This window comes from Diabrotica virgifera, chromosome 6 (genome assembly GCF_917563875.1).
Source record: "Diabrotica virgifera virgifera chromosome 6, PGI_DIABVI_V3a".
In the NCBI taxonomy this organism is placed as follows: domain Eukaryota; kingdom Metazoa; phylum Arthropoda; class Insecta; order Coleoptera; family Chrysomelidae; genus Diabrotica; species Diabrotica virgifera.
Genome location: NC_065448.1, coordinates 215,845,929 through 215,864,800, shown reverse-complemented (window position 1 = coordinate 215,864,800; position 18,872 = coordinate 215,845,929). Strand labels below are relative to the sequence as shown.

At 32.0% G+C, this 18,872-nt stretch overlaps 1 protein-coding gene and 1 long non-coding RNA gene across 6 annotated transcripts in view; one reads left to right on the top strand and one right to left on the bottom strand.

Annotated features, from left to right (window-relative positions):
• LOC126887227 (uncharacterized) overlaps positions 1-18,872 on the bottom strand; it is a 214,045-nt gene that overhangs the window by 38,816 nt on the left and 156,357 nt on the right. The gene's annotated exons all lie outside the window — the stretch shown is intronic.
• LOC126887224 (uncharacterized) overlaps positions 1-18,872 on the top strand; it is a 158,959-nt gene that overhangs the window by 99,428 nt on the left and 40,659 nt on the right. For 4 of the 5 annotated variants that reach the window (XM_050654626.1, XM_050654628.1, XM_050654627.1 and 1 more), the window contains 4 exons: positions 61-248; positions 4,198-4,355; positions 10,030-10,431; positions 13,979-14,219. In XM_050654626.1, the coding sequence (XP_050510583.1) occupies positions 61-248; positions 4,198-4,355; positions 10,030-10,431; positions 13,979-14,219 (989 nt within the window). The remainder of the gene's footprint in view (positions 1-60; positions 249-4,197; positions 4,356-10,029; positions 10,432-13,978; positions 14,220-18,872) is intronic. The other variant, XM_050654629.1, reaches the window with a different exon arrangement.

Below are 18,872 nucleotides of genomic sequence, written 5' to 3'. Positions count from 1 at the left end.
TGAGTCCATTGACAAATATCTAAAATAATCATTCCTATCACTTAAAACAATTTTTTACAGTAAGGCCCATAAGAAACACAAGAAACATAAGAAGCATCACAAGAAGAAGCACCATCACAAAGATAGCGATGATAGTGACAGTGATAGCGATGAGCACAAACATAAACACAAAAAGGACAAACATCACGGTCACGATCATAAACACAAACATAAGAAACACAAGAAAGATAGTGATGATGATAGTAGAGGTAATATAGAAAGAAAAATCTAAATTTAATACACTGAGATCCTAAATACCTTTATTGTGTCGTCTGCTTATTTTTGAAAGTTTTTTAATTTCAATGTTCGATTTTGTTGTTTATTGAAAGATTTCTTACTGAACTCATGTTCGCTAGTGCAATGGTTGTGAGATTTTCGGGTGTTTCTACTGCAGCAGCTGAATCAAATCTATCTCTTTAATTGATTTTTAATATTATTTGTTGTTTGAACTAAACATTTCTAATTGATTTTCCAGTTTCTTTGAAGTGGTTTATCTACTTTTGTTGTTTCATCCAAAAATTCCTCTTCTACAAAAATTTAAAAATAACTAAGCATTTTCTCTTTGTGGTATTTGTAAAGAGAACTGTCAATTCAAATAGTAACCTTTGTTCATAGTAATAAAGTCCAAATTACCACATGACTTTCTTGTTGAGTTTTTTATCAGTCAATCACAATCGACGTACAGAACATGTAAAAGTTATGAGATATTATACATTTCGATGTAGCAAACATAATTGGAGAGTATCTAAGTATTACTACAGGGTGTCCCGGAAAATAGTGCGTTCCTTAAAGGTGTGGGTAGAATGCACCATTTTAAAGAAAACTTTCTTATAAATTTTTCTTTCTAAAGGCGTCTGTTGCTTCAAAAAAATAAAATAATGTCTTTTACTAAAATTTACATTTGGCAACCCGGCAGTTTTTTTTATTTTGACATAGCGAAGATATTTAAAATTGTAAACACAAACAGTCACATCATAATTACCTGTAACCTGAGAATACATCGTATTGTTGTGGTATTGTCATGATTTCGATCGCAAGTATCATGTTAATTACGTAATACCTATAGTTTATAATTAGTGCAAGATTTAGGTACACCAAGACGATTTACCTCGAAGTTTAAGGATTTGTAGATGGTTTCAAAACAAAATGTGTAAAGTGTTGTGTGCAGATAAAGCTTGTTTTACGAGAAATGGTGTTTGTGAGTTTTACTTTAATAATGCCAAAAGTATTAATGTATGGGCTGGGATTATTAGTAATCATCTGATTGAACCACTCGAACTTCCCAGAAGATTGAATGGAGAAGTGTAATACTCAAATTTTTTGTAACATGTTCTACCGATAGATAGGTACTTCTTGAAGGCGTAGCTTGATTGAGTTGATTGTAATAAAAATTTTTCATGTAAGTTAATACACTATCACTATACTCTATACAAACCTTATTTATTAGATATCTAATAAACACAAATATTATGCTGTTTTTCTATCACTGTTATCATTATTTTATCAATACATAATATTATGCCTAATGGTCGATGATTCATGATAGTTAAGTTCCAGTAAAATTATTTTTACGCAGAAGGAACGCAGCGTTGCCGGCTGTATTTGCATTTCTGTGGACATTAATCAAATGCATTAAAATTAATAAATTATTGTTTTTAAAACTGTTGACTTTACAAAAAAAAATTATCAGACTTTTTTGCTCTAAATGGTGCACTTAGCCCGTACCTTGAAGGAACGCACTATTTTCCGGGACACCTGTATATGTATTTATTTTTATACAGGGTAAATAATACAGAATGAGCCCAATTGTATCTTCAGAAACCAATATTAGTATGTTTATGATCGCTCGTTTCTGAACCACAGGGTTTAAATTTCTTCTTTCTATATGATCGTTCCATTCTACTCTTTTCTTTCTTACCCAGTTCTTTATGTTCTCCACCATCCCCATTGTATATCTGTACTTATAGCTTTGTCCCATAGTGTCTTACCATCGGTTTTTCTAAGGGATTTCATCTCTGCTGTTTCTAGCATTATTTTTATTCTCTCTGCGTTGGGTCGTGTTTCTGCGACGTACATCATTATTGGTCTGGTGACTGTTTTGTAAATTCTGCCCTCCATTTCTTTTCCGATATTTTTATTTCTTTATGTTTGTTTCAGGCATCCGGCTGCTCTGTTTGCTCTATTCACGTGATCTTCCGCCTCTATTTTGAGATTTCACTTCACTTTCAATCACTTGCTCTGACCTGACCCTCCAGCTCCAATTTACATCTTAGTAGATTTGCATTTTGTGTCTTTTGGGCAAAGACACGTTAAATTTTCAGGCGGTTATATTAAATTGGTGCAAAATCAAAATCATCTGCATCTTGAGAAATTAGTATTGCGCCGTCTGCATAGCAGATTATTTTAAGTTGTTTTTCTCCCATGCTAGGTATCCTTTTTCGTTTTTACTTACTTTTTTTATTATTTCATCTATGATCAGGTTGAACGATAGAGGGCTCAGGCAATCCCCATGCCATCTTCAATTGGGTCAGTTAGTTCTTCTACTTTTGTGATGTTAGTCAGAGTTATGGACTGAATCTTAACATTAAGAAAACTAAATATATGAGGATCAGCAGAGATAACAAATCGGGAGTCTAAAAATAAACCAGAAACAAATAGAAATAATCAAATAATATACTTTTGTGTGGGAAGCAATGTCAATGGTAAATACGGTTACTTTGATGCTACGTACAGTCGGAAAAATGAAAGATTACCTGTTGTAAAACCAACTCATCTTATTTCATTTTAAATATATCCAACTATTATATTTTAAAACTTATATAAAGAATTGTAAATGCATGTATTTGCTTTCGAAAACAACTGGTTTTCGTTCCCCTAATGTGAACCTTTATTTGTTGTTAAGACTAGTTTTTTCCGCCGATATCACCCGCGTTTCCCTTCGCGTAGTGTAGAAACTCGAAATTGTGGCAGTCTTACAATGACTTCTACGAGGTGAAGGCGAGTGTGTTTTTTCGCGCTTCTGGTGCAAAATTACGTATTTTGGAAATGTACTGCTCTTTTGTTATTAGTATAACGTTGCATTGATATCACTCAAACCTCTGTGTGTGTACACCCCCGAAGCACTATCAATATTATTAAAGTTTGTATAAATCTCTGTATTTAGAATTGCGATAAGTTATCAGTGTTAGAATCAGCCCTTATTTCAGTACAGTACACTTATCAAATAAATTATCGAAGAAATTCTACTTAATTGTGTTATAATTGCTCCAGTGGTCCTTAATAAATATTTTGGAGCAATTGGATGTCCATCCACTCCTCTTAAAAAGGTGAAAAGTTTGGAATTAAATGCCCTCCCACCATTACCCATCCCATGAACGATCACATCAATCACTTATTTTGTATTTGCTGTCTTTTTCTATAACAAACGTTTGTTATAGAAAAAGACAGCAAATACAAAATAAGTGATTGATGTGATCGTTCGTGGGTAATCTTTCATTTTTCCGACTGTATTTACCTAGATGCTTTGTACTTCTATACGGGGCACGGAAATTGGGATACTTGGGACATATGCGAAACAATGAACGCTATGGACTGCTACAGTTGATCTTGCAACGAAAAGTAATGAGAAAAAGAGGTCCCATGCGCGCGCAGTCGGATCGCTTGCTTAAAAATTTACGCACATGCTTTTCTATGATAACTGTCGGAATGTTTCAAGCAGCGGTGAAACAGATAGACAGCGAAAGAAGAAAACTAGCTAAAATCCATGGCTGACAAAAATCATTGTTTGCGTTTTTGAAGATACAAGTTACAATTGGGTTCATTGTTTATAACACAACCTGTATAGAAATTAAACTAATTTTTGAATGTATCATTATATTCTTTTGATGCGTTTAGTCCCTTTTTTAAATCTAACTTCGAACTTTATATTGTATTTAAGCCTCTGTTCTATTGCCATTCACTGAACAATAATTGTTTGATTTTATTGATTTTTTATTTCTTTTCTTTCTTTTCGTCATTTTAAATCTCATCTAATGCAGTTTCTTTGGTTCCCACATTTTCGGTTAATACCTACATAGAATAATTATTGAAAGAACACTTCAAATAAGGTACAAAATAACATGTGCTCCCAAGTATTAACGGATCCTAATTTATTTTAAGAACCTCAAGTAAAAGGTAAGCATCATTCGAAGCACAATCACGATTCAAGCGATTCAGACAGTTCTTCCGATTCCTCCAGTTCGGAAGAGAAAAAAAAGAAGCATAAGCATTCGAACAGACATAAGAGATCTTTACATTACCAACCTGATGTGCCTGAGGTAACTTTAATAGAAGGGTACTGTGGATGCTAAATGCACAACATCTGGGATTATTCAGCGAATGATTTGACTGGTGTAGCTTTTTTAAATGACGTTAAAAATTTCATAATTTTAATAGCATGTTGCATGTTTGCCAAAGAGAAGAAAAACGAAGGTGTTCATCTGCTAAATTGTACTTTTTCGTGTCGTATGAAAATTCTACCATAAATAGGAAAATAAAAATTCTAATTTTCAAATCAGAAGCGGTACTCAAAATATAGATATAAATAATGATAATGATAGATATATATTATCTAGACAGAGTATTTGTAAGGCAAAAAAATCGTTCTATATTATATATAGTTCTGAAATTAGGCATACATTGATTAGGGTATAGCTCCAATAAATTAACTACATATTAAAAAATATATATTTTCAGCGTAGAAACAAAATGAGATAAAAATTGATTATTTGATTGCAGTTATACAGATTATACAGGTTATTCCAATTCCCATAATTACATATTTTGACCACGCTTTTGATTTGAAATTTGAACTTTCAATGATGAATTTTAGACTAGAACATTATAATTTTTTCATACAACTGTCAATAAAATAGGTAAAATCATTGAATCGTTTATTGTTGAAAGGGGGTAAGTACCATTTTTAACTTTTCGAGTTATAGTAAGAAGCCCTTCTCTCTTTCTACATGCGCGTCATTTGGTGTTAAATGCAGTTTCGCAGTATTCGCCGTGTGCAAGTACTTGGAGGGGATACGAGAAACGATCGTGCGCGAATAGCGGAGAAACCTTGCAATTTTCTTAAATAAATCATATTGTCAATTGAAATTGTCAAATTGACGTATATTTCATACCTAGTGTCATTGAAGAAGAAAAATTATATGTTGCTCCACAATATTGATATGATATGCAATTATTATATAAAATAAATTTAATTAATTGTATTTTGCTTGCAGTACTGCATTTTAATAATTCATTTTATTTACTACATACAATTGTTTACCTTTTAATAACATAACCTCAATATTACTTTTTCTTCTTATAATTTTTTTTTGGGCTATGGCCTTGACGAGTGTCCAGCAACCAGGACTAATAATTGGTCAATATAATTAAAAGTGCGAAAAATGTTGCTGAGCTATGAAACCAGGTGTCGCTTTTCCGAACTTGCTCGGTCCCAATAAACTATATCCATGCTGTGCATCAGTGCTTTCTTCCTTTCAACATCAAATGAGGCGGATAAAGAATGAGAGAAGTAATGTAACTCGAAAAGTAGAAAATGGCGCTTACTTCCTTTCAACAATAATCGATTCAATTGCATGTTGGTTACATTATAAAAACATTCAGTATGTGGGTTTTAATCATAACTATATCACTGTTAAAATAGGAGTACATGGGATATGGAGAAATACGTCATTTTTGTGCATGAAACTCTTATACAAAATGTTGGGAAGTCATAAGGAGGGTCACATTCATTAAGTCAGTGGTGTACAATAATTAAATGTTTGTACAATCAAAAATTTATGAAAATGTTTTAATGTACACAAACTAAAATTACTGAATTAAAAAATATATCAGTATATTATCAATAAATGATGTCTTCATATTGAAGACCCCACCCCAATATCTTTTTGAAATAAAGTGATTTTATTTTTTCGTACCATTAAATGCGAAACAGAAATAATACTTACGCTATAAATCTATTTATACGCTATAAGTCTAAATTCATGGTACAGATTTTTTTATTTACAATGTGTTTCCTTTTTTTTTATTATTTTCCTGGAGTAAAATCGGTGTATCGTTGCAGAGAGAGATTATGTTTAAGGTAATATACAGAGTGAGTTTTATGTAATGTTTTATGAAATATACAGGGTGTTCCATTTGAAATAAGAAAGTTCATTAGATTTTCAGAAAAACGGAAGATCTGACAACAATGTAAAAACCACTATACACTATAATATCGGCTGCATTAGAACATACTAAAATCTATAAACATCGTGCAAGCCGTTTCCGAGATAATTGAGACGTTCCATACATAAAACTCACTCTGTTTGTTATAAGATTTTTTCTAAATCTTAATGAGTAATTACATAGTGTTTACGAATCAATGATGTGTATTCATTTTTAATTAAATAATTGTGGATTTTGTCAAAGTGACCTTCTTGCGTAAATTCTGGGCACCCATTATTATAAATATGGTTTTATTAGAAGTAACGCATGCGTTATCATATTTGGATTTAATAAAATTCCAGAGAAATAAGGATTTTCTCAAGACACTCAAATATCCAGGTAGCTGACTACTTTTGACCTATAGGACGAAAACCTACATGTCTCCTGTCTAGAGATCGCATCCGTTTTTTAATTATTTAGTGCAAACAATTTAGTTTAACAATTTAGTGCAAAAAGCGATTTTTTCGATTTTTTGTACCCTGTCCCGTTAAAAAATTAAATAGTTGATATAAAATTACAAAATTTGATTTTTTAGAACATTGAAAAGACTTCAAAATGCCGATTTTTGAATGTTAAAAAGTCAATTTGTTGCTTCGCAAATTGCAAAATAAATGAAAGTCGATATTTGTTCATAACTTTTACTAAATTTAACCTAGAACTTTAGGGTTTCACCCAAAGTTGGGTACATATTGCATTGGCGTACTTAACGAAACCTCAAAGTTTGAGACCAATCCATTAATTAGTTTAAAAGTTATTCTATTTGTTTATCTCAGAAACCTGTGTTTTGCAATAATATAAGCAAAAATAATGAAGATAGGGCAATTCTGCGTGTGCCAGATGAAGGTAGAAGCGTGGTACTTTCAAAATGTATTAAAAAAGATAAAAAATTATTTATTATAAACATTTAGAAAAACTTGAGAATATTGTCCATAGAAAAAATCTTTTTATACATTCAAGAAGCTAGTATTTTAACACGAATTTTAAAATAAACAAAATTAGCCTAGGTTCATTTGGGCCAAAGTTAGCCATGTGTTTTTTTTAAATTTACATTATGTTAATTTGTTTATAATAATTAAGGAATCTCATTGATGCCATTTTAAAGAATGGGATTTGTATTTTTTGTTAAAAACAATTTTCTGTATCGCCGGATCTACTCAATGGATTTTGATATTTCTTTTTTTAGTTTGTATGTAATTTCTACGTACATTACAAATATGCAATTTGTTTATAAATTTTTTAATTAATAAACAGTCTAATTTGTTTAAACAATTCTTGAAAAAATAGTTTTTCCAACAATCTATTTTTTTATCATAGTATCATTCATGATCGATCATAGAAAAAGTTACAGTAGGTACACTTAATAAATAAATTATTTTTATTAAATAATTATTTATTGAAGATAATTTATTTATTAAAGTATACCTTAACCTTTTCTATGATTAATAATGATAGTATGATTTAAAGATGAATTTTTGGGAAAAAAATTATTTTCAAAAATTGTTACAAATTAGACTGTTTACTAATCAATAAATGTCTACACAAATTGCATATTTGTAATGTACACAAAAAGTACATACAAATTAAAAAAGAAAGATCAAAATCCAGTGAGTAGATCCCGAGATATAGAAAATTATAGTAGTTTTAAGTTGCTTTTTTAGTTTTTGAACTAGTGCATTTGTCGCCTCTCAGCTCCCCTTCACTTACCACGAATAGTCACCAGTTGAATATTTTTAAAAATTCGTGGAAAATACCATCTTTTCGAATTTGGAAAAAGATTTTTTCTATGGAGAATATTTTTAAAGTTATTCTAAATGTTTATAAATACCAAATTTCAAAAATTTTGTATTAGGATTTTGACTATATTAGATCATTTTTTTTTATCTTTTTTTAATACAATTTGATAGTATCACTTTTCTACTTTCAGTTGGCATACGCAGAATTGCCCTATCTTCATTATTTTCTGTCTTATGTTATTGCAAATAGACAAGGCGGAAACGGCGGGTTCGTTGGGAAAAATATTCCCATGAGATATTTTTGCATAATCACATTCGTGAGACATCCCAGAATAAGGTTCAAGAAGTCGCCCACGAGAAAAGTGAGCCCATTTTTTTAACAATTTTTTTTTAATCAAATTGCAAAAATCAATATTTTTGGCCCGGACTAATTTTTTTTTAGGTTTTTTGGACCATTCTGGACAAAAAAGGTCTCTTATAATTTTTCTCTAAAGTTGATCTTTTTCGAGTTATAAGCAAGTTAAAATTTGAAAAACGCGAAAATGGCCATTTTTAAGACTTAATAACTCGGTCAAAAATTATTATTTTGAAAGTCAGAAAGTGACTAAATCAAAGTTTAAAGTCGCCGCTACATGATCCTGAAGAAATCTGTGTCATTAATTTACTACTAAGCTGTTATTTTTAATTAATAACAATGAGTGGTTAGATCGTATTGACGCTGCTGTAAATGTGAGTGCGAGTAAGATGCACAATTGGACTGCTGGAATGGCTTCTCTCTCGCATTCAGCATTTACAGCCCCGCACACGTGCGTAGCGCTTATTATTATTACTTAAAAATAACAGCTTAGTAATAAAATAATGACAATAATTTCTTCAGGATCTTGTAGGGGGGGCTTTAAACTTTGATTTAGTCATATATTGACTTTCATATTAATAACTTTTAACCGAGTTATTAAGCCTTGAAAATCGCCATTTTTCGTTTTTTTCAATTTTAAATTGCTTATAAGTCGAAAACGATCAACTTTAGAGAAAAATTATAAGAGACCTTTTTTGTCCAGAATGGTCCAAAAAATTAAAGAAAAAATTGTTCAGGCCAAAAATATTGATTCTTGCAATTTGATTAAAAAAAAATTGTTAAAAAAAAATTGGCCCACTTTTCACATGGGCGACTTCTTGAACCTTATTCTGGGATGTGGGAGATCTGGGTGATTATGCAAAAAAATCTCATGGGAATATTTTTCCCTTCGAACCCGCCGTTTTGGCCTTGTCTAAAAATGAAGGTCTCTGGGATAAACAAATAAAATAACTTTTAAACTAATTAACGGATCGGTCTCAAATTTTGAGGGTTTGTTAAGTACCCCAATACCCAACTTTGGGTGAAACACTAAAGTTCTAAGTTAGGTTTAGATAAAGTTAATTACAAATAACGATTTTCACTTATTTTGCAGTTTGTGAAGCAACAATAGTTATTTATGATATAAGTGTTAAAAGTACACGTTTAAGGCACGCATGCGAAAGTTTACATATATATCTATATGCCTATACGGTCAATACGAACTGCAGTGCCTTAAAATTTTTAAAGCACTAGTGCCTTAAAGTAACATTTTTAACACTCGTATGGAGTGCTAAAAATTGCATTTTTAACACGGTTGTAGAAAAATTAACTTTTTGACTTTCAAAAATCGGAATTGTGAAGATTTTTCAATCACTAAAAAATTAAATTTTGTAATTTTATGTGGACTATTTATATTTTTAATAGAGTACAGACAATCGAAAAAATCGCGTTTTTTGCACTAAATTGTTAATAATTAAAAAACGGACGTGAACTCTAGGCAGGCAACAGGTAGGTTTTCATCCTTTAGGTATACAATAACTAAAAAAGTTGTCAGCTACCTTGATATTTCAGTGCCCAAAACATGGTCTATTTCTTGCTTATTTCCGTGGACTAAATAATGTTTTTGTGTCTAACTAATTTTCAAAATGTTGCTTTTTACAGATAGATTCCCCTGTTGTTAAGGAGCTCTTAGAAATTGCTGCCAACCATCTCGGCTATGAAAATTCCCAGATTGTTACCATTCATGTAACTGATTTAGATCCTCATTATTACATGTTAGATGTGATATTTGAGAAGAATCGTGTCTACGCAGAGTGTTTGGTATACATGAAACTTAACGATGTTGATACTGCACAGTCTACAGTAGATAAAGTTAAATGCGTCAATCAGGATGGCACACCTCTTTCTAGACACGTAAGGCAAGTTCCAGGAGGTATATCTCCTATTTCAAAAGATGATCCAAAAGTAAAGCGTTACTTAAAAGATGGGTTGCTACATTTGGATAAAGAGTCCTCCCATGAATTCAAATTTAAAGTAGTCGAAATTTTGGAGGTTTCTAGACAGGTGAGTGTATATAAAATGAGGGGGTTAGAAGTAAAAGGGTTTAAGTGCACTTTTTTAAAATTTCACTCTAAGTACAGATTCGCATACTTAAATGGTATTAGAACTTGATGGTAAAACGATTTAAAAATATTTCGCCCTACAGTCGCCATCTATCGCCATTACATTTAGTTCACTGAAAACAATTGCAGTTTTGCTGGTAGTAAAGAGGTTTACGTGCGCTTGAACCGTTTTACCACAAAACTATTTTTAGTATTCTTTAAAAACAAATAGTAATAAACGGGTTTAAGTGCGCTTGAACCGTTTTACCACAAAACTATTTTTAGTATTCTGTAATGTGTAAACAGGTGCTAATATAGGATTAATTTCAAGTAAATAAATATTACATTTGTGATAAATTTTAAAGACTAATTAAGTATTATGCAACGTGCCAGTTGTAGTTACACTGTGCGTAATACCTGGTATAAAAATGATTAGTAATATGTAGTTAACATCTGCACTTAATTCAAGTACATTTTTTAATAAGTAATTGAAAAAAAGGAAGGATATAGTAAGAGTTATAATATACCCTTATATTTTTATCATTTTATAGTACATTGTACACTTGACATATTTTCCTAGAATTTATAAAATTCTCTGTTTATCTCAAGCTGATTATCTCAGAACTATCAAAATTGCACTTAACCCCTTTTACGAATAGACTAAGAGCCGCTATAGGTGAAAATTCTTAATCATTTTAGGCACGACGGGACCCTATAACTTAAATAGTAGAACCTAAAAGAAAACGTTTGAACACTGTGCCGTCACTTTTCAGTGGCACATGCGTCTACAGTGGCGCATCAAACTTTCCACTTATGGACGGGATACATAAATTAAAAAATACCCTCCCTAATTACCAGAATTTAATTTTTTTCATTTTTTTAAGTTTTATGTGATTAAGACATAAGATTCATCGTAATTTTAACCCACCACCCCCTTCTCCCTGCCCCCACCATCAAAAACTTTATTTTTCGATTTTATTTTTTTTTTTGGTGGGATGCAATCAATTTTAAAATTTCAAAAAATTTACACGCATAGTTAAGGGTTTTATAAAACACGTCTATTTTTTATAGACCTGTAGGTTGAGTGTACATAACCTCAAAAAAATTTTAAAATTTTTTTTTTTTGAAAAAAAGTATATAACTTTTTTTTGGGGATAGCTGCAGATCTAATTTTTTCTTAGTCTTGTGTATTTTATCAAACACTATATTTCTAATTTTTTTCAGATTTTTCTGTAACGTTGGTCACCTTCAAAAATCCAAAAAAACTGTTTTTTAAGGGGGTTTTGGGGGGTTTGAACGTGTTTTTCTGATTTTTAAATATTCTAAAGAACTCAGTTACTTCAAGTTACATATAACCTATAAAAACAAAATTGATTTAATATATTATGAAGTCTATAAAATAGGGAAAATCCCCCAAAACTCCCCAAAAAACAGTTTTTCGGATTTTTGAAGGTGGGGAGACTTACGGAAAAATCTGAAAAAAATTTAAAATATAGTGTTTCATAAAACACACAAGATTAAAAAAAAATTAGACCGGCAGCTATTCCTCAAAAAAAGTTATACGCTTTTTTGAAAAAAAAAAAATTTCTTTTAATTTTTTGAGGTTATGTACACTCACCTATGGGTCTATAAAAAATAGGCATGTTTTATAAAAGCCTCAACTATGCGTGTGAATTTTTTGAAATTTTAAAATTGATTGCATCCCACCAAAAAAAAAAAAATAAAAACGAAAAATGAAGTTTTTGATGGTGGGGGCAGGGGGAAGGGGTGGTGGGTTAAAATCACGATGAATCCTGTGTTAATCACACAGAACTTAAAAAAATTAAAAAAAATTAATTCTGTTAGTAAGTTCTGTTAACTTTTAATTTATTTATCCCGTCCATAAGTGGAAAGTCTGATGCGCCACTGTCGACGCATGTGCCACTGAAAAGTGACGGCACAGTGTTCAAACGTTTTCTTTTAGGTTCTACTATTTAAGTTATAGGGTCCCATCGTGCCTAAAATGATTAAGAAATTTCACCTATAGCGGCTCTTAGTCTAGAATGACCCCCTCAAATATCATAAGATAAATAGTTCTTACACTAGTTTTAAAAGTTTTGACACTCCGCATTGAATAATTTTGATTTTTAGAAAAACCATTATTTTGACGACGTTTCGCCAAAGTCTTACTTGCCATTGTCAAGTCAGGTAGTTCCGCTTTTCGCTGCTGCTTGAAGTAAACAATATTTATTCGCGATACGATCATTACGGTCACTTCTAAAGTCGATCGTGATGCGCTTCCTCCGCACGCGCGGTTCCTGGCTCTTGTTATTGGCCCAGTATAGGTTGGAGGGGTAGGAGGCGTGATACGCGTCAATGTCGTTGCCTGATTTATTTTGGTCTTGTTCTGGTACCATCTCCCATGTTGTAGGAAGCTTTTGAGCATCGTCTCTTTGGTTTAGAAGTTTAGACTGTTAGGATTTTTTTCTATTTTTGTCGAATCTCTGATTTTACATTTTCTTTTGATTTCTATGTTAGCCAGCATTGTCGTTTGGTTCAGATTTATTGTATGTTCTGTATTTGCGACATGCTGTGCAAGGGATGACGTTGTTTCTCTCATTTCTATGGCATTTCGGTGTTCTTGTCTAACATGGAATCTCATATACTCCTTGATTTTCTAACGATATTTTGGATTTTGCTGTTGGTAAAATAGTTGAGATTTTTCTGTCCGTGTTAAATATCGTTTCTATTTTGTGTTTTCTAAGCGCTCTCCCTATTTTCTCTGTTGTGACCTTCACATAATATGGCAGAATGGTTTTGCCAATCGGTTTTTCGTCTTCTGTTGGGTCTTTAATTCTTCTTCGAGCATTTTGAGCTTTTTCGATGGTGTATTTTGAGAAGTCGTTTTTTCTTAACGCTGTTTTCACATTATACATTTCTTCATTTTGATATTCTTGGTCTACCAGTCTGTCGGATCTTGTAATCAAGGTTTTGATGACTGAATTTAATTGTGCAGGATGGTGATGTGAACCAGCATTTAGATATCTGTCGGTATGTGTCGACATACCGACACATAAGTGTCAGTTTCCGATACACTGTATGGCCTATGTGTCCGAAATATCGTAATGTAATGTAAATTTATAGGTTTATAACGATAATTTCCCACCTCTACAAGTTTCATGTCTTTTTATTTCAAAACGTATTATGTTTTCCATCTTTTGTGTTATTTTGCCAGTTATTAGCGCGCTCATCACTATATTATATTTCATTTACATCTCATATCGCGTATGCATGCTCACTTATTACACAGTAATAAGTGAGCATGCATATGCGGAACTATAATATATATATAACGGTTCCGTATATACAGGCTCACTTATTACTATAGTGTGCGATATGAGATGTAATATATGAGATATAATATATATTATAGTTTAGCTCCCCGCGCGTGACAAGCTTTGTCGTATATTTTTGCCAAAAGTTTTATTGATGTTTATATAATACGAATTTTAAAATAGATATTTTTCTAGGTTGTCAGCGGTTCTCTCCATCGTATCAAAGCCAAGATAGCTTTATCCGATTGCAAAAAAGAGAGCAATATTGACGCTTCTCAATGCGGTGTCCAGGCAAATGGTCAGTCAACAATTTGCGATTTCAAAGTTTGGGACCAACCTTGGATTGAACATGGAAGAGAAACAAATATTACTTGTCATGATGACTCACTTGTAAAAAAACAACATCATTCGTTCAGATTACGAAGATCACTTGACGGTAATTATTGATATCAGTGAACAAATTATTGCATGCTAAATATATATTATTGGAATCTGTAAAGCTTTTATTTCACCTCTATAAGTTAATTGCATGTATAAATAATGAATCCCTTATTATTGCATGTTTTAACCTCTAGTGTATGTTAAGGTAAGTTAGGCAATTCGACCACAGCCGCAACGCAATTGCAACTCGACCATATTAATAGTCAGGTTAAGGTACGTATCCATACGTGGGTGCTCCGTGCTCAGTGTAGTTGCTCAAATGGATTCGGCATGAGCTCCCCTACATATAAACCGCAAACCGGTTGAATCGAAGAGGGTGAGCGACGAGCACCAACGTATCCACTATGTGGAGCTGCTACACCGAGCACGGAGCACCCACTTATGGATACGTACCTTTACAGTTGCTACACTGTCAACTAGAAGTCAAACACGTGTTTTTAGTTCAAAGTCTACTCACCAACGCAACTGCAACGTGACGTAAAATGAATTGACTCAACTGATCGCGATTCAACTGGCATGTCAGTCGCAATAGGGCATTCCAACATGCTGTCAAAATTAAATCAATATGGCGGCTGGGAGGCAAACATAAATGTTATTCTATCAGTTCTTAATATGTTTTAGATCTTTTTAGATGCGTTTTTTTGTAATTTTGTTTTGTACAAGGATTAATTTAACATTTTCACTGGAAGATTTAATTTAAAAAGATAATATGTCTCATTTCTGTTATGTTTTGAAATGTGGATTGCGAAGTAATCATGATAAAGTTCAGTTTTATCGGTTACCATCAGTGCTACATTTTAAGCATAAAACAACTAAATAAGTTATCATCTGAGAGTCAAAAACAATGGTTAAATGCTATAAAATGTTCTATAAAAATGCTAATTAACTAATTATGTCCATCTAATAATAAAACACTGAAAACGTTTGTTTTCTATACTTCCACAAAATTTATTATAACTATGTGACTACAGCTGTTTCGGCAGAGTGCCAAATCAAGACTATTTTGAATTCAATAATCCAATATACACAAACAACAGTGCAGGACTTATTATGGGTAATCCTCTAAGCCCATTGCTATCAGATATATTCATGAACCAGCTTGATACAACAATTTCTAAACATCCCGTATTTAAACAGTTCTTATATTGGTGGAGATACGTGGATGATATACTAGTATGCTTTACAGGAACTAACAGAAAACTTGATGAATTTTTATCATACATTAATTCACTTCATAGTAATATTGAATTTACAATAGAAACAGAACATAATAAGTCCATAAACTTTCTAGATTCTAGATGTAACAATAGGGAACTTGCATAAATTTTTAAATATTAAAATGATATTAAAAAACATAAGGTAACATGATCTTAAAACGCTTGCATGCGAAAAAAACAAATATTTTTAACCCGTACGCTAATTACGACGCTTTGAAAATGCTATAAAATTCAAATATCTTTGGAGGCTCTTGAACGTCCTTCTATTGGTTCGACGTCACGGGCCACGGTCAACCGGGCTAGCTAGTCGGAAACAACGCGATTAGGGTAGGTATCACGGGTATATTACATTTTAATCGTCTTTAATGGAAAATTCCTAGGTATTATTTATGTTCATCTTATATATTGTAATAAGTAGTTCCCCAGTCAGCTTAGTTTTAAACTGAAATTGATAAAGTTGAGTGCTACTTTGTAAAGAGTTTAAAACGCATAATATGACGGACGAGGGTTTTTCAAAAGGTCAATCTGACTAACTTACCTACAGTTGATGTCTTCATGGTGGCAACTTTTATAAAAAGTAGTGAAAGCTATTCTATTGGAGAAATGCGAGGTGTCAAGGCAAATAAGTAAGAGTTATTAATAAGCATGTTTAAACCGTTTATAACAATAGTTTGGTACCATTATATTATAGTATACGGTTTACCCCGTGGGTTTGATCTACCTACCTCTAATCGAAGGATTTCGTATATCCTGGAAAATATTACGGTGTAATTTGCATTATAATAAAGATTATATTTTATTGTAATGTTTATTAGTACCTACTGGAGCCTTTCATTATTGTGTTCAAAGCCTTCTGAGAAAAGATTATGGTGATTAGCAGACGTACCGATAGAACGTGTACATAGCCAACAAAATCCTTCTTTACAAAGTTAATAATACGCATTAATAAGAAGAATCATTATTGTAATTTTACAAGTTAATATCTTTATCATCTCAGCTTATACTTACACCGCATCCCTCGGTAGACCGCAAGCTATAGTAGAAACCCGACTGTAGACCGCATACTATAGTAGCACCAATACTTTTTAGTTACTCTTACTTTTATTACCAAAAGTTTTGTTTATTTTTAAGTTACTTGTTTCTTCTTTGTTCTTCAACACAAGAAACGACAAAAGTAATTTCATAAAAAAGAACTTTTTGATACATGTCAATAGAGATAAAATGTTAATATTTTGCCTGTCACAGAAAAAATCATTTTTGCCACAGAGTAAAACAAGATATTTCAACAATATTATTTATCTATGGGCAAACTGCATTAAATGCAATAGCCCACCGGACGGCCAAACGATACTAGTGGCCTGTGACGTCAGAGCCCAGCTCTCGCTTTTGAAGTTGTTTGAAACGGAAATTTTAGGCGCGGAACTTTGATCAGATGTTGTACGTACACTATTCATTGTTAAGACGTAATATTTTGAATATAACATTTTAAAACATATTTTAACAATTTTATGCAAAAAAATTTTTTAGTGCAAGTTCCCTATTACCAGACTACACAACAAACATGAGTTCTCCGTATATCATAAACCTACCCATACTGATACAACTAGACACAAGTCATCATCCCATCCTACACAACACAAATTAGCAGCCTACCATAGCATGATACATAGACTGACAGAAATTCCCATGTCAAAAAATAACTTCGAGATAGAACTGAACATCATTAAACAAATAGCAGTAAACAATGGCTATAACGAACAAACAATTAACAAAATTTTAAACCAAAAACTCCATAAGAAAGCCCTGAAATTAATGTATCCGCCACCACAGAAAGAACAGAGTACCTTCTGCTCTATCTCATATACTGGCAAGATAACAACAAAAATAGCCAGATACATAAAAAAGAAAGGAATAACACCAGTTTTCAGAACTAACAACAACTTAAGCAAATATATTAAGAACAATAAGAGCCGAAAGAGAAAACAACTACAGAGTGGTGTTTACAAACTAACTTGTGCCGACTGTCCGAAAACTTACATCGGTCAAACTGGCAGAACCTTTGACAAACGGATAGTAGAACACAAAAGGGCTTTCAACAATAGAAAAACAGACACTTCTACATACGCACTTCACCTTCTAGATCATAATCATTCTTTTGAAAACAGTTTCAAATTCTGCTTATTCAAAATAAAGGCCTTAAGCTCTATTTGTTAGAATCTATGGAAATTAATAAATTGAAAAATAAAGATATAATTCTGAATGACCAACTCGAGACAAACAGCTCCCCACTCCTCAACCTCTTCAGTTAAAGACTTTAAAAAGGCAAACACATAGTAAACTAAATCACTGAAAAAGGCACTCTGCTGAAACAGCTGTAGTCACATAGTTGTGATAAATTTTGTGGAAGTATAGAAAACAAACGTTTTCAGTGTTTTATTGTTAGATAAAATGAACTTCCATCAAGTAACGGTAGAATCCATCAATTAATTATGTCCATGTTACTGACGCTTGGAAAAGTGTCTCCTCAGTAGGTTAACTCAGACTCCTTGAGGGAAAATGGACGTATATTGCTTATATCTACAACATCTGTATTTTCTACCAACAACTTTCGAAAATATTAACTCACACACATAACTATTCACTACCGTTACTGTTAACGGTAAAAAACTTAGGAAACAATGTGGTACAAATATAAACAAATACAATGTTTGACTCCCAGAGGTTTCATAAACGTCAAAGTTTTGGAATGCTCTATACAGGCGTTGCATGGATATATTGTGAATTTTTTTTATTTTTATTTATTTAGCTAATGCCTCGATAACTAATGGCCATTGGCATGGTGATGGCACAGTTGATTTTTTCCAATTAGGTATCTACAGTCCGTCTAATATACTTACCGTTGCACGTCATTATCTACGTCAGAGATCTAAGTTGACATTGTTTCCCAATTACAAACAATTCTTAAATTCATTTTAAATCAAATATTTCACATCATTTTTGCGAAGTGAATTATACAACAAAGCAAATTAATATTCAATGTAAATATATAAAAACATTAGAAATAGAAAACAAGAATTAAGTTATAATCTTACGTTAAAGTAAATAATAAAAACAATAAATATAATAAAACAAATATTTATAGTAAAGAATAAAAACAAATCTGAAGTGTCAATACCGCAACTGTCAAATAAATGTTACCAAAATGTTATGCCAAAATGTCACCTTCGTTCGATTACAGTTACAGTGTGCTCCGAACAAATGTGCTTCACAAAAACGCTTTATAATCCATTTATACAAATTACGGAAATCTATAAAAACTACAATGACTATTTTGGCTATTATTATCTCAATTAAATATGCAACATTGCAACATTTATTTACCATTTTTGATCAAATTTGTTATACAAACAATGACAATGACATTACAAAGA